The 14366-nt window shown below is 41.2% G+C and overlaps 1 protein-coding gene across 1 annotated transcript in view; it reads left to right on the top strand.

Moving 5' to 3' along the window:
• cfap54 (cilia and flagella associated 54) overlaps window positions 1-14366 on the top strand; it is a 527984-nt gene that overhangs the window by 361556 nt on the left and 152062 nt on the right. The window contains exon 53 of the mRNA XM_087999737.1: window positions 942-1059. Coding sequence (XP_087855863.1) covers window positions 942-1059 — 118 coding nt within the window. The remainder of the gene's footprint in view (window positions 1-941; window positions 1060-14366) is intronic.

The following is a 14366-nucleotide window of genomic DNA, read 5'->3' on the forward strand; positions in this document are numbered from 1 at the left end:
TGGCTGGTGGTTCTGTAGTCTCAGCAACTCCATGCGGGATTGGTGGCCAAGTCTGGGACCGCAGGCATTCCAAATTCAGAGGAACCCAGGTAAGTCAGAGGGTATTGGGACCAAATTTATGTGGTGAGACCTTTAAGTGGCCTCACCAGGCAGAATTTCCTTTGAAGTATTGAGTATTGCTCATACCCTAAATTGTCTGAAAATATTAGTGGATAAACAAATCCTATGTAGGATTATTAAGGTGTTTATTTTAAAACTGCAATACCTTAGCACCTTTAATAAAATAAAATATTCTGAGGTGCTTCACAAAGCAAAGTATGATAGCGAATGACGTAAGGAGATATTATTTTTCTTTTCCTGACCCCACAACTTGGATTTTTCTCTTTGGGGCTGTGCTACCTTCCCCCCTCAGTATCAAGCCCTTGAGTGCCAGGAGCTGTTGTTTTGTCACTCAGGTGACTTCCATCTTCAGCCTGAATATTGCTTGCTACTGCATTCAGATGACAGACTGACAGGTTCCATGCAGATGAGACCCAAATCTCATGAGTTAAGAATGAAACATATATATATATATATATATATATATAATATATTGAATTCAGGCTACAATAAGGAAATATAATTTGAATAAACTGACAAAAAATTAGATTAATCAAATTTACTATTTATGAATGTATTAATTTATATTATTTACATCATTTAAAAATCTGAACTCAGCAGCGAAACAAATTCTTACTGTACAACAATGTATAAATCAATATGTACAACAAAAAGCATTTCCGTTGTTCGACAATTCAACATTACTTACTCTCTCCATTTTACTATTGCTGTCATGAAGCTTATATTTTACATTATACTCAGATTCTGTTATAAACAGAATGTTTACATAAAATGGGACTCATGTGCCACTAAGTCATTTGTCTGTTTTCTATTGTTTCCAGTGCTGCCATTGCATTATCTGCAGTTCAGCTCCTAAAAAGATCCAAAATTTTCATAAATGTCAAACAGAGCAATGTAAAGCGTCCACCAGTGCTCAGAAGTACACAAGTTAAGCACATCGTAAGTTAGACAGCAATTTATATCCTATTCATGCAAAAAATCCCTATTCAAAGAAATGGTGAAGTCTAATGTAAATATTCATCTTTGCGTATATTTCTATGAAGCATATTGGATTCATTTTAACATCCAAGACACCATATCATCACAATGTGTAAGTATAATGAAACCAATTATGGCCACTGAGGTGTGTACAGAACATAAAACATTACAGCGCAGTACAGACCCTTTGGCCCTCAATGTTGCGCCGACCTGTGGAACCAATCTGAAGCCTATCCATCCTATATTATTCCATTTTCATCCATATGTTTATCCAGTGACCATGTAAATGCCCTTAAAGTTGGTGAGTCTACTATTGTTGCAGGCAGTGCGTTCCACACCCCTGCTACTTTGAGTAAAGAAACTACCTCTGACATCTGTCCTATATCTATCACCCCTTAATTTAAAGCTATGTCCCCTCATCACCATCTGAGGAAAAAGGCTCTCACTGACCACCCTATCTAACTCTCTGATTATCTTATATGTCTCAATTAATTCATCTCTCAACCTTCTCTCTAACAAAAACAGCCTCAAGTCCCTCAGTCTTTTCTCATAAGACCTTCCCTCTATACCAAGCAACATTCTAGTGTAGCTTGGATCAGGAAATTTAAGAACAAAACAGAAGAACTGGGAGCAGGAGTAGGTCATTCAGCCAATCAAGCTGTACTACTATTTAAGGAAATCATGGTAGATCTTCTGCTTCAACACTATATTTCCTGCAACTTTTGGGGTTTTCAGTATCTAGAACTCTCAATCTGTCTTGAACTTGCTCTATGACAGGGCCTCCATAGACCCCGGGACAGAGAATTCCAAACCACTATCTTCTTTGTGAAGATATTCTTCTTCTTATAAATAGTGTGGGCTGATCTTGAGACTGTCCCCTGGTTCTAGACATCCCCCTAACCAGGACAAACATTTCTCTGCATCTACCTTGATGATCCCTGTAAGACTTTTTAATGTCCTTGAATGAGGTCACCTCTTATTCTTCTAATGTCCACTGAATATAGGGCCAGTCTATTTAGTTTTTGCTCATTGGACACTTCTTTATCTAAGGAAATGATTTGAATTCCACACTAGAGCTTTCAGTGACTCATGAAAAAAGGCACCAAAGTCTCTTCGGGCATTAACACTTCACAGTCTCTCTCAAGAAGTACTCTGCATTTCTGTTTACCTTATCAAACTTCCACACTTTTCCACATTGCATTCCATCAGCTATGTTATTAGCTACTCACATAGTTTTTCTAAATCTACTTGAAAGAAGGTCAAATTGATTTTCCTTTTTCAAGGATTCCTCTTGAGGGCTACTTTCTGGTTTTGGAGGTTACGTTTTAGTTTTGGGGGGTAATTTTCATTCTCACGAACTCCGACATTGGACAAATCTGTTTCCCAGTAACAATTGTTTCTGTATTTGTACTGGATATTTGGACATACACGCAAGAATAGTTAGAATAATTGATCAATATCTTTCATAATTTTCAACTCTTCATTACATTTATAGTCATAACATGCAAGTAAAGCATTAACTTCCTAGACACTCCACTATTTAAATTGGTTCAAGACACCAAATATAAGTTGAAAAATGTGTTGCTGGAAAAGCGCAGCAGGTCAGGCAGCATCCAAGGAGCAGGAGAATTGACGTTTCGGGCATAAAGCCCTTCCTGAAGAAGGGCTCATGCCCGAAATGTCGATTCTCCTGCTCCTTGGATGCTGCCTGATCTGCTGCGCTTTTCCAGCAACACATTTTTCAGCTCTCATCTCCAGCATCTGCAGTCCTCACTTTCTCCTACCAAATATAAGTTAACATCTCACATTCCCATCAGTTTTGTGGTATCAGAAACTTAAAGGTATTTTATTTGGATTCCACATCAAAATCATTGACATAGATTGTGAATAATTTGGGCCCATTTACTTGCATGTTATGACTATAAATGTAATGAAGAGTCGAAAATTATGAAAGATATTAATCTTTATGCTCCCACTAATTACAGCCTGCTGACCTGAGAATAATCAATTTATCCCTGTCTTTTAACCAATTCTCAATCTATGCCAATATAATAGCCTTTCACCTCTCATGTGTGACCTTATCAAAAATCTTCTGAAAATCTAAATTTATCATGTCGATTTATTTCCCTTTACCTTTTCTATTGGTAACATCCTAGTAAGCTCCAAGACACCTGGCTGTAACACACTATTCCCCTTCTATAAGTCTGTTAACTTTTGTCTCTTGCTACTATTAATTTCAGAGTTTTGTTAGCACATATTTTTATCATTAAATTCTAACATTTTCCCTACTATTGAAATCAGTCTTTGAATAGTGGGGTTACATTTGCAACCATTCAATTTGCAGGAACCATTTCAGAATTTCCAGACATTTGGAAGGTGATCACCAATGGACCTCCCACCTCTATAGCCACCTCTTTCAACACTCTGGGATGTAGATCAACAGATCTGTGGGATTTATCAGCTTTTGACTAATTCATTTCCCCATACTACTTTGTACTGCTACTAATTTCTTTTGGCTTTTCATTCTCACTAGTTCCTTGGTTCTCAAAAGTTTCAAGGAAGGTATCTGCCACCGAAAAAACAGACACTTTTTTTTCTCGACCATTTTATTAATAAATAACTAAGATCTGATAGCCATTCAGGAAATATGGCTGCAGGTAGTAAGGATTGGGTATATAACTTTCAAGGTGTACAGGTAGGTAGGTAAAGTTGGAGGGGTTACCCTATTATTCAAGGAGAGTATTTGTGCATTATTCAAAGATAACCTTGGTTCAGGAGATGAGGATTTAGAATCCATCTGGATGGAGATGAGTTAGAATCTGTTTGGAGATGAAGAATAGTTAGGGAAAGAGGTCACTATTGGGAGTGGTTCACATACTGAATGCTTGTTGTAAAGGGACAGCTATTAGAATTGGCACAGTGATTAGCACTGCTACTTCACAGCATTGTGACGCAGGTTTGGTTCCAGGCTTGGGCAACTGTCTGTGTGGAGTTTGTATGTTCTCCCCATTTCTGTGTAGGTTTTCACTGGGTGCTCAGGTTTCCTCCCACAGTCAAAGGATGTGCAGGTTAGGCAGATTGGCCATTCTAAATTGTCCCCATTGTGGTTAAGACTATGCTGGCTAGGTAAATTAGCATGGTAAATACAGAGTTAGAGAATGGTGCGGGGTTGTGGTTGGTCCGGGTGGGACGCTTTTCAGCAGGTCTGTACTGTCTCAATGGGCTGAGAAGCCTCTCTCTACACAGTCGGGATTTTAGGATTCCACAATTATGGGACACTTTATATATAAACTGGAAATATCAGAATAGCAGTTGTAGCTTAAATTAAGAGCTTATGGAATATTTCTGAGTATGACTTTCTGAAATGACCCAGATTCATACACTATTATGTAATGAGATAGGGTTAATTAATGGCCTCCAAATAAAGGCACCCATAAGTAGTAGTGGCCATAATATAATTGAAATTTCCAGTTTGAAAAGGAGAAGATTGGAGCTGACTTGTATTTTAAACCTGAATAAGTGTGGGCAATTGAAAGCTATGCTAGCTGATGTGAATTATAATACTAAACTAGGAGAAAGATCACGAGAGATGAAGTAGTAGCCACTTTAAGGGGATACTTCAGAATACTCAAAATAAACATACTCCTACAGTAAAGAAAAATTCTAAAGGGAGGATCCATCATCCTGTGGTTAACTAAAGGAGTGAGAGAAAGCACCTAACAGATGGAAAAAGCATAAATTTGCACAAAGCTGATTGGCACGTCAGATGATTGGTTAGAATATTCAGAATAACTAGAAGATTAATCAGGAGGAAATGTGCAAGGAAGCAAGCTAGCCATGTAAGAACTGATAGTAAAAGTTTCTAACGGGATTTAAAAGGGAAAAGAGTAAATCAAGTGAATGTTTGTCCTTAGTGAGAATGGGGAATTATTAGTAGATAATAAGAAAATGGTGGATTGAATGAGCACATGTTTTGCTTCTACCTTCCCAGTAGACAAAACAAAAATCATTCCAATAATAGCTGTAAATTAGGAAGTGGAATGGAGAGGGAGAGAAAATTGGTGAGATTTCAAATAGCAAGCAAACTGGTAGAGATAGATTTCAACCTAGGATCTTAAAGATATTGTTAAACAAATTTATTGCTGCAGTAGTGTTAATTTTCCAAAGTTTCCTCTTCAGGAAAGGTTCCAATATACTGGAAAGTAGAAAACATGAGCCCTCTATTCAAACATTGAGGGAGACAAAAAATGGGAAGCTATCAGCCAGTTAGTTTGACATGGCAAAGTGTTAGAATGAATCATTCAATAAATTATAATTGCAGAGGTCAAGGTAATCTGGAGAATCAATGAGGTTTTGTCAAAGGAAAATTATATTTAACCAAATTATTGGAGTTTTTTGCTGTGTGTTATGTATGAAGGGGAGTCTATAGCTGTACTGTATTTGCTTTTCTAGTACACATTTGATAAGGTGCCATATCCAAAGTTATTGCAAAAAGTGAAATCTCATAGTGTAGGGAATAATGTATTATCATGGATAGAAAGTTGGTGGACTGGCAGAAAACTGTATGTATAAATGGGTCTTTGTCTGACTGGCAGATGTGATGAATAGGGTCCTGCAAGGTTTGTACTGGGGCCTTAACTTTTTTGCAATTTGCATCAGTGATTTGGATGAGCGGTTCTCATCCAACATTCAGATGACACCAATGTAGGTAGGAAAGTATGGCCCAGATTTTCCACTGACCAGATGTTATGTCAGTTGTCATGAAGAGGTAAATGGGAGTTGCACATAGGGGATCCTGTAGAATCCCCATCACAGCACTTTCCAAAGGAATTGACCAGAAAATTGAATTTGGACCATTTGAAAGTCTCCATTAAAATTGGAGACATCAAATCAAATTAAATAAAATAGTTTTGTCTGGAAATGTCAAGACTATTAACTACATAGTTTAACTCCTGAGTAACTATTAGCTGACCCAGTACTTATTTTTACAACCCCAACAATATATCCGAAGACCATTTACACCTTCCATATACCGATCCAGCAACCTCGGGAGACATGATATGCTGCCCCAGGACCCAATACTATACCAGGGTTTCAACACTTGTCTCAGGACCTGACTGCCTGGCTCTGATCCATATCCATTCTTCTGCCAGACCTGACCTCTGACCTTCTCTCTGCTGGACCTTCCCTAAACACTGCATCACTGGCCGCCTTGCCCCTTGCCCCCTTGCTTCTTAATGCCTTACTGCCTTCCCACAACATTCTACCCAGCTGGCACCCTAGCATTACCCCAGCTGACATCAAACCTTTTATCAAGCTGGCACTCTACTTACCTGGTATCTTACCCATCTGGCCCCCTATTCTTCCAGTATCCTAACATCACACTTACTTATGGACTTACCCTTTGACAACAGCTTTCAATGTCACAATATGGCAGCTGACTATCATGGAAAGGTGATATGGTTTACCTTCTATTCTGATAATTGTTTATTTTATAAAGAAACTATTAGAACAGGAATACAACTCCACAATGGGGCGGCATGGTGGCTCAATGGTTAGCACTGCTGCCTCACAGCACCAGGGTCCCAGGTTCAATTCCAGCCTTGGGCGACTGTCTATGTGGAGTTTTCACATTCTCCCTGTGTCTGCGTGGGTTTCCTCCCACAGTCCAAAGATGTGCAGGTCAGGTGAATTGGCCATGCTAAATTGCCCATAATGTTCTCTTTAGTCAGAGAGAAATAGGTCTGGGTGGGTTGCTCTTCAGAGGGTCAGTGTGGACTTGTTGGGCCGAAGGGCCTGTTTCCACACTGTAGGGAATCTAATCAATCCTAAGGGAGATCTGAGCAGAATCTTCTTTTAAATTCGGAGCTCTCTTCTTTCAGAAAAAAGGAGCAACGTGCAATATGCATGAGACTAACAATCACCAGCATGTATGGCCCTATGCTGTGAAGAAGACATAAGCATGTTGCAGACTAATATAGATAGGTTGAGTGACTGGGCAAAACCGAGCAGATGGAGCACAATATGGGAAAATTTGCAATTGTTCACTTTGGCAAGAAGAATTAAAAGTCAGTATTACTTAAGTGGAGAGTGACTTTGAAATTCCTAGATGCAGAAGGATTTAAGTGCTCTCATATGAGCTACAAAAAGATATTTTGCAAATAGTCAAGAAAGCTAATGGAGTGCTAACAAGAGAAATTGAACAGAAAAGTAAGGATGTTATGCTTCAGTTATACAGGGCATTAATGAAACCACATTTTGAATAATGTGTGCACTTTTAGTGACCTCATTTAAACATGGTGTCAGTGTATTAGAGACAGTTCATAGGACATTTACTCGATTGATAGCTGGAATGAATGGGTTGTCAAAAGGGGATAGGTTGTATAGACTGGGCTTGTTTCCATTGAAGTTTAAAAGAGGAAGGTGATTTGTTTGCAGTGTGTCAGATTCTGAATGGTGTTTTCAAGGCAAACTTGGAGAGAATGTTACCTTTTGTGGATTGGTTCAGAACTATGTGCAACTCTTTTAAAATTAGGGTTTGTCTCTTTAGGACAGAAATAGGAAGACTTTTGCCTCTGAAGGTTGATGCATTCAAAGTGGGGTCACTGAATATTTTTAAGGCAGGGGAAGATCAATTCTTGTCAGGCAGGGAAATTAAATGTTAGTTGGAGCGTGGGGGTGATAAATTTTATATTGTGGAATATGAAATACAAACATCAGCAACGATCTTATTGAATGATAGTGTAGGTTTGAGGAGCTAAGTGGTCTGCTTATGCTCCTAATTCATATATTTGTATGTAAATTGTCCTGTCTGTCACTTTAAAGGACACTTGCATTTTCCTCTTGACCGAGCTACCCAAGTTTTATAGTCCTTTTTTATGATTATCCCTAATTTATATTCATGTTTTATTTTCGCTTTCTTTAATTTCTTGATCCTCTTTTGCTGCATTCAAAAATTCTCTCAATTCTCAGACTTAATAGACTTATGACAATTTTGTAGGCCTTTTTCTTTCTTCTGATACAATCTCTAACTCCTCTTGTTAGCCAAGGTTGAATCTCCTGTTGTGTTTTTCACTTCAAAAGGAATGTACATTTGATACAGACCATATATTAATTATTCAAATACTAGCAATTTGCCTGTCCACTTTCATACTTTAGAATGTACTTTCCCAATCTACCACAGCCAATTTGCCTTTTTGTACCTTTTTAGTATTGGACTCATAGAGTCATAGAGATGTACAGCATGCATACAGACCCTTCGGTCCAACCCATCCATGCCGACCAGATATCCCAACCTAATCTAGTCCCATCTGCCAGTTTAAGATTTAAGCCCATATCCCTCCAAATCCTTCGTATTCATATGCCCATCCAAATGCCTTTTAAATGTTGCAATTGTACCAGCCTCCACCACTTCCTCTGGCAGCTCATTCCATATGCACATACCACCCTCTGCGTGAAAAGGTTGCCCCTTGGGTCTCTTTTTTTATATCTTTCCCCTCTCACCCTAAACCCATGCCCCTCGAGCTCTGGACTCCCAACCCCAGGAAATAGACTTTGTCTATTTATTCTATCCATGCCCCTCAAGATTTTGTAAACCTCTGTAAAGCCACCTCTCAGCCTCCGATGCTCCAGGGAAAACAGCCCCAGCTTGTTCAGCCTCTCCCTATAGATCAGATCCTCCAACCCTGGCAACATCCTTGTAAATCTTTTCTGAACCCTTTCAAGTTTCACAACATCCTTCCAATGGGAAGGAAACCAGAATTGCATGCAATATTCCAACAGTGGCCTAACCAATGTCCTGTACAGCCGCAACATGACCTCCCAACTCCTGTACTCAATACTCTGACCAATAAAGGAAAGCATACTAAACACTTTGTGTGGAAAGCTTCTACCCATCTAGTAAACTGGTCAACAATGACGAGACAGAATTTCTTATTCTGACTTTGTGGGAGTGGTCCTATAAAGTCCATTTGGATGTGTTCCCACAGTCCAAGTGGATGTGGCTGATGGCTCATTTTGATTTTAGTTCCCTGTACTGGTTCTGTCTGCGCACATGCCAAAATTTAGCTATGTATCTTCCACCACCAGCATTAGATATTAGCTGTATCATTTTAACCCTCCCTACGTATGCTAATCCATGGTAAACTCTACATAGGGTCTGTTGGAGAATGTGGAAGCTACCACCTTACCTTCTTTTAAATATCATTGGCTACTAATACTGCCCATTTTTAATCCATTGCAGTTTTTACTGTGAGCTAGCTGCTTCTTGTAAACTTAAAAGAAGTTTACATTTATCATCTTTGACTTCTTGATGTCTCACAGCTGCTATCATTATCACTTTCTGTTCAAGCATTGCTTTTGCTGCATAGTTGTTACTTCTCGCTCTAGTGCCTAAATTGGTGTGCTTTTACTTTATTTACTGCTGCCTCCTTCAGCTTGATTGCTGCATCTACTAGGTCCTTGACTAGGGTCTCCTGTTGAATTACACTACCACTTGAGATAACATAACCTCATTTTGCCCATGACATCATGTCGTCATGGAACACACTGTGTGTCTAGATGTTAATCCTTTGTCCTTTCCCTAACTGCAGGGCAGCAGTAAGTACTTTTTAGTTTGGCTACCTGGGCAGAGTGATATCCTTCTATCCTATTTCCTGCCAAACATTCCCCTTTCAAATTAACTACGACTCGCTCCATCCAGCCTCACCTGGATATAATACTTCCATGCTCCAACTACAAACGTACATTTCACATCTGGCCCCACTAATGGCTCTTCCTTAACATGAACCTGTTTCTCCTCTTCCATGTCCATGAGGTTTAAGACTCCAGTTTTGATTGAACAATATCAATTTCATGAGGCCAAGCTAGCAACACTTACATTCAATGAACGAATTTTAAAAAACTATTCATTACATTAACACCACATTAACAACTCTACTACCCTTTGCTGTTTCTTAGTTCCACCTAAACCGATTCCACATCCAAATTTTCTGATTTAAGTTCTCCTTTCAGTAATATACCAATCGCATTCTGTGAATACACTTGAATATTCTGTTCTCCCAGCATTGCTCACGGTGCAGGGATATCTCTCATAATAGCAGTGGGATCATACTTGTTTACTTCTATGTTTGCAGTGTCATTCAGTTCAAGTACCTTTAATTTTCCCTTTTAAACATAAGTTATGAATTTGAAGATAGGTGTGTCTGCATTTAAAAAAAAATCAGATTTTGCAACGGAATGCCCATTATTATCCTCCATTTCTCTGCAGTAGATGATTGACTATTGTCATATCCATATTCCATAGAATTCATGCAGTGTGGAAATGGGACATTCGGCCCAACCAGTCCACATCCCACCCAGACTCACCCCCTACTCTATTGCTGCAACACTGCACCTCCCATAACTAATCCACCTAACCTCACATGGCCGGACACTGCGGACAATTTAGCATGGCCAATCCACCTAATCTGCACATCTTTGGAGTATGGGAGGAAACCAGAGCACCCGGAAGAAACCCACGCAGACAAGGGGAGAATGTACAGACTCCACACAGATGGTAGCCCGAGGCTGGAATTTAATCTGGGTCCCTGGAACTGTGAGGCAGCAATGTTAACTACTGAGCCACCATGCCACTTTAATAACATGTTGCAATATACCTGATGCTAAAGTAATGAAGTAAAACAAAATACTGGAGAAACTTAGCAGGTCTGGCAGATTCTATGGAGAGAAAAACACAGTTAACATATGACAGTTCTTCATACCTCAGATGGTAGCAAGGATGAGCCATGGATGTAAGTTTGCTCACTGAGCTGAAAGTTTTAGAACATAGAACATAGAAGAATACAGCGCAGTACAGGCCCTTTGGCCCTCGATGTTGCGCCGATCCAAGCCCACCTAACCTATACTAACCCACTATCCTCCATATACCTATCCAATGCCCGCTTAAATGCCCATAAAGAGGGAGAGTCCACCACTGCTACTGGCAGGGCATTCCATGAATTCACGACTCGCTGAGTGAAGAACCTACCCCTAACTTCAGTCCTATATCTACCCCCCTTAATTTAAAGCTATGCCCCCTTGTAATACCCGACTCCATTCGCAGGAAAAGGTTCACACTGTCAACCCTATCTAACCCCCTAATCATCTTGTACACCTCAATCAAGTCACCCCTAAACCTTCTTTTCTCTAATGAAAACAGCCCCAAGTGTCTCAGTCTTTCCTCATACGATCTTCCTTCCATACCAGGCAACATCCTGGTAAACCTCCTCTGCACCCGTTCCAGTGCCTCCACATCCTTCCTATAGTATGGCGACCAAAACTGCACACAATATTCCAGATGCGGCCGCACCAGAGTCTTATACAACTGCATCATGACCTCAGGACTCCGGAACTCAATTCCTCTACCAATAAAAGCCAGTACGCCATATGCCTTCCTCACCGCACTATTTACCTGGGTGGCAACTTTCAGAGATCTGTGTACATGGACACCAAGATCCCTCTGCTCATCCACACTACCAAGTATCCGACCATTAGCCCAGTACCCCATCTTTTTGTTATTCTTCCCAAAGTGAATCACCTCACACTTAGCTACATTGAATTCCATTTGCCACCTTTCTGCCCAGCTCTGCAGCTTCTCTATATCCTGCTGTAACCTGCCACATCCTTCCTCACTGTCAACAACTCCTCCGACTTTCGTATCATCCGCAAACTTGCTCACCCAACCTTCTAACCCCTCTTCCAGGTCATTTATAAAAATGACAAACAGCAATGGTCCCAAAACAGATCCTTGCGGAACACCGCTAGTGATGGCACTCCATGAAGAAACTTTGCCATCAACTACTACCCTCTGTCTTCTTCCATCCAGCCAATTCCTAATCCAAACCTCCAACTCACCCTCAATGCCATATCTCCGTATTTTCTGCAGTAGCCTACCATGGGGAACCTTATCAAACGCCTTACTAAAATCCATATATACCACATCTACCGCTTTCCCCTCATCAACCTCCTTCGTCACCTTTTCAAAGAATTCAATAAGGTTTGTGAGGCACGACCTGCCCTTCACAAAACCATGCTGACTATCCTTGATCACATTATTCCTATCCAGATGTGCATAAATCCTATCCCTTACAATTCTCTCTAAGACTTTGCCCACAACAGAAGTGAGACTCACCGGCCTATAGTTACTAGGGTTATCCCTACTCCCCTTTTTGAACAAGGGAACCACATTTGCTATCCTCCAGTCTTCTGGCACTACTCCTGTAGACAAAGAGGACATAAAAATCAAGGCCAATGGCTCTGCAATCTCCTCCCTTGCTTCCCAGAGGATCCTAGGATAAATGCCATCAGGCCCAGGGGACTTATCTATTTTCACCTTTTCCAGGATTTCCAACACCTCTTCTCTACATACCTCAAAGCCATTCCTTCTACTTATTTGTGACTCAGTATTCACATCGACGACAATGCCCTGTTCCTGAGTAAATACTGAAGAAAAGTATTCATTCAGTGTCTCCCCAATCTCTTCCGCCTCCACACGCAACTTCCCACTACTATCCTTGACTGGACCTATTCCTACCCTAGTCATTCTTTTATTCCTAACATACCTATAGAAAGCCTTAGGGTTTTCCCTAATCCTACCGACTAAGGACCTTTCATGTCCCCTCCTTGCTGCTCTTAGCTCTCTCTTCAGGTCCTTCCTGGCTACCCTATAACTCTCAATCGCCCCAATTGAACCTTCACATCTCATCTTGAGATAGGCCGCCCTCTTCCATTTAACAAGGGATTCCAATTCCTTATTAAACCACGGCTCCCTCGCACGACCCTTTCCTCCCTGCCTGACAGGTACATAATTATCAAGGACACTCAATAGTTGCTCCTTGAACAAGCTCCACATATCATTTACACTCTTGCCTTGGAGTCTACTTTTCCAAGCCACACATCCTAAGTCATGCCTCACCGCATCATAATTTCCCTGACCCCAGCTATAACTCTTGCCCGTAGTACACACTTATCCCTCTCCATCACGAGAGTAAAAATCACCGAATTATGGTCACTATCCCCAAAGTGCTCACCTACCTCTAATTCTAACACCTGGCCTGGTTCGTTACCCAGAACCAAATCCAGTATGGCCTCACCTCTTGTTGGCCTGTCTACATATTGTGTCAGGAAACTCTCCTGCACACATTGAACAAACACTGACCCATCTAACGAACTTGAGCTATAGCTTTCCCAATCAATATCAGGAAAGTTAAAGTCCCCCATAACAACCACCCTATTACTGTCACTCATCTCCTGAATCACCTTCCCTATCCTTTCTTCAATGATTCTAGGACTATTAGGAGGCCTGTAAAAGACTCCTAACAGGGTGACCTCACCTTTCCTATTCCTAACCTCAGCCCAAACTACCTCAGATGGCAAGTCCTCATCCATCGTCCTTTCCACCACTGTAATACTATCTTTGACAAGCAATGCCACACCTCCCCCTCTTTTACCCCCACCTCTGACCCTACTAAAACATTTAAATCCTGGAACCTGCAACAGCCAATCCTGTCCCTGTTCTAGCCATGTCTCCGTAATAGCCACAACATCGAAGTCCCAGGTACCAACCCACGCTGCAAGTTCACCTACCTTATTTCGTATACTTCTTGCATTGAAGTATACACACTTCAAGCCACTTTCCTGTTTACAGGCACCCTCCTTTGAAATTGATGCCATGTTTCTAACCTCCCTACACTCCAGGCCCTGCACCCTGAAGCTACAATCTGGGTTCCCATGCCCCTGCAGAGTTAGTTTAAACCCCCCCCAAGAGCACTAGCAAACCTCCCCCCAAGGATACTGGTGCCCCTCAGGTTCAGGTGTAGACCATCCTGTTTATAGAGGTCCCACCGTCCCCAGAAAGAACCCCAGTTATCCAAAAACCGGAATCCCTCCCTCCTGCACCATCCCTGTAGCCACGCATTTAAGTGTTCTCTTTCCCTTTTCCTCGAATCTCTATCACGTGGCACGGGTAACAAACCAGAGACAACAACTCTGTTCGTTCTAACTCTGAGCTTCCAACCTAGCTCCCTGAAAGCCTGTCTAACATCCTCAGCACTCCTCCTACCTATGTCGTTGGTGCCAATATGGACCACGACTTCGGGCTGCTCCCCCTCCCCCTCCAGGACCCGGAAAACACGATCAGAGACATCACGTACCCTTGTACCTGGGAGGCAACATACCAAACGTGAGTCTCTCTCGCCCCCACAAAACCGCCTATCTGTGCCCCGAACTAT

Source organism: Chiloscyllium plagiosum, unplaced genomic scaffold (genome assembly GCF_037043375.1).
Source record: "Chiloscyllium plagiosum isolate Xiang-an unplaced genomic scaffold, Cpla_swu_hap1 HiC_scaffold_23, whole genome shotgun sequence".
In the NCBI taxonomy this organism is placed as follows: domain Eukaryota; kingdom Metazoa; phylum Chordata; class Chondrichthyes; order Orectolobiformes; family Hemiscylliidae; genus Chiloscyllium; species Chiloscyllium plagiosum.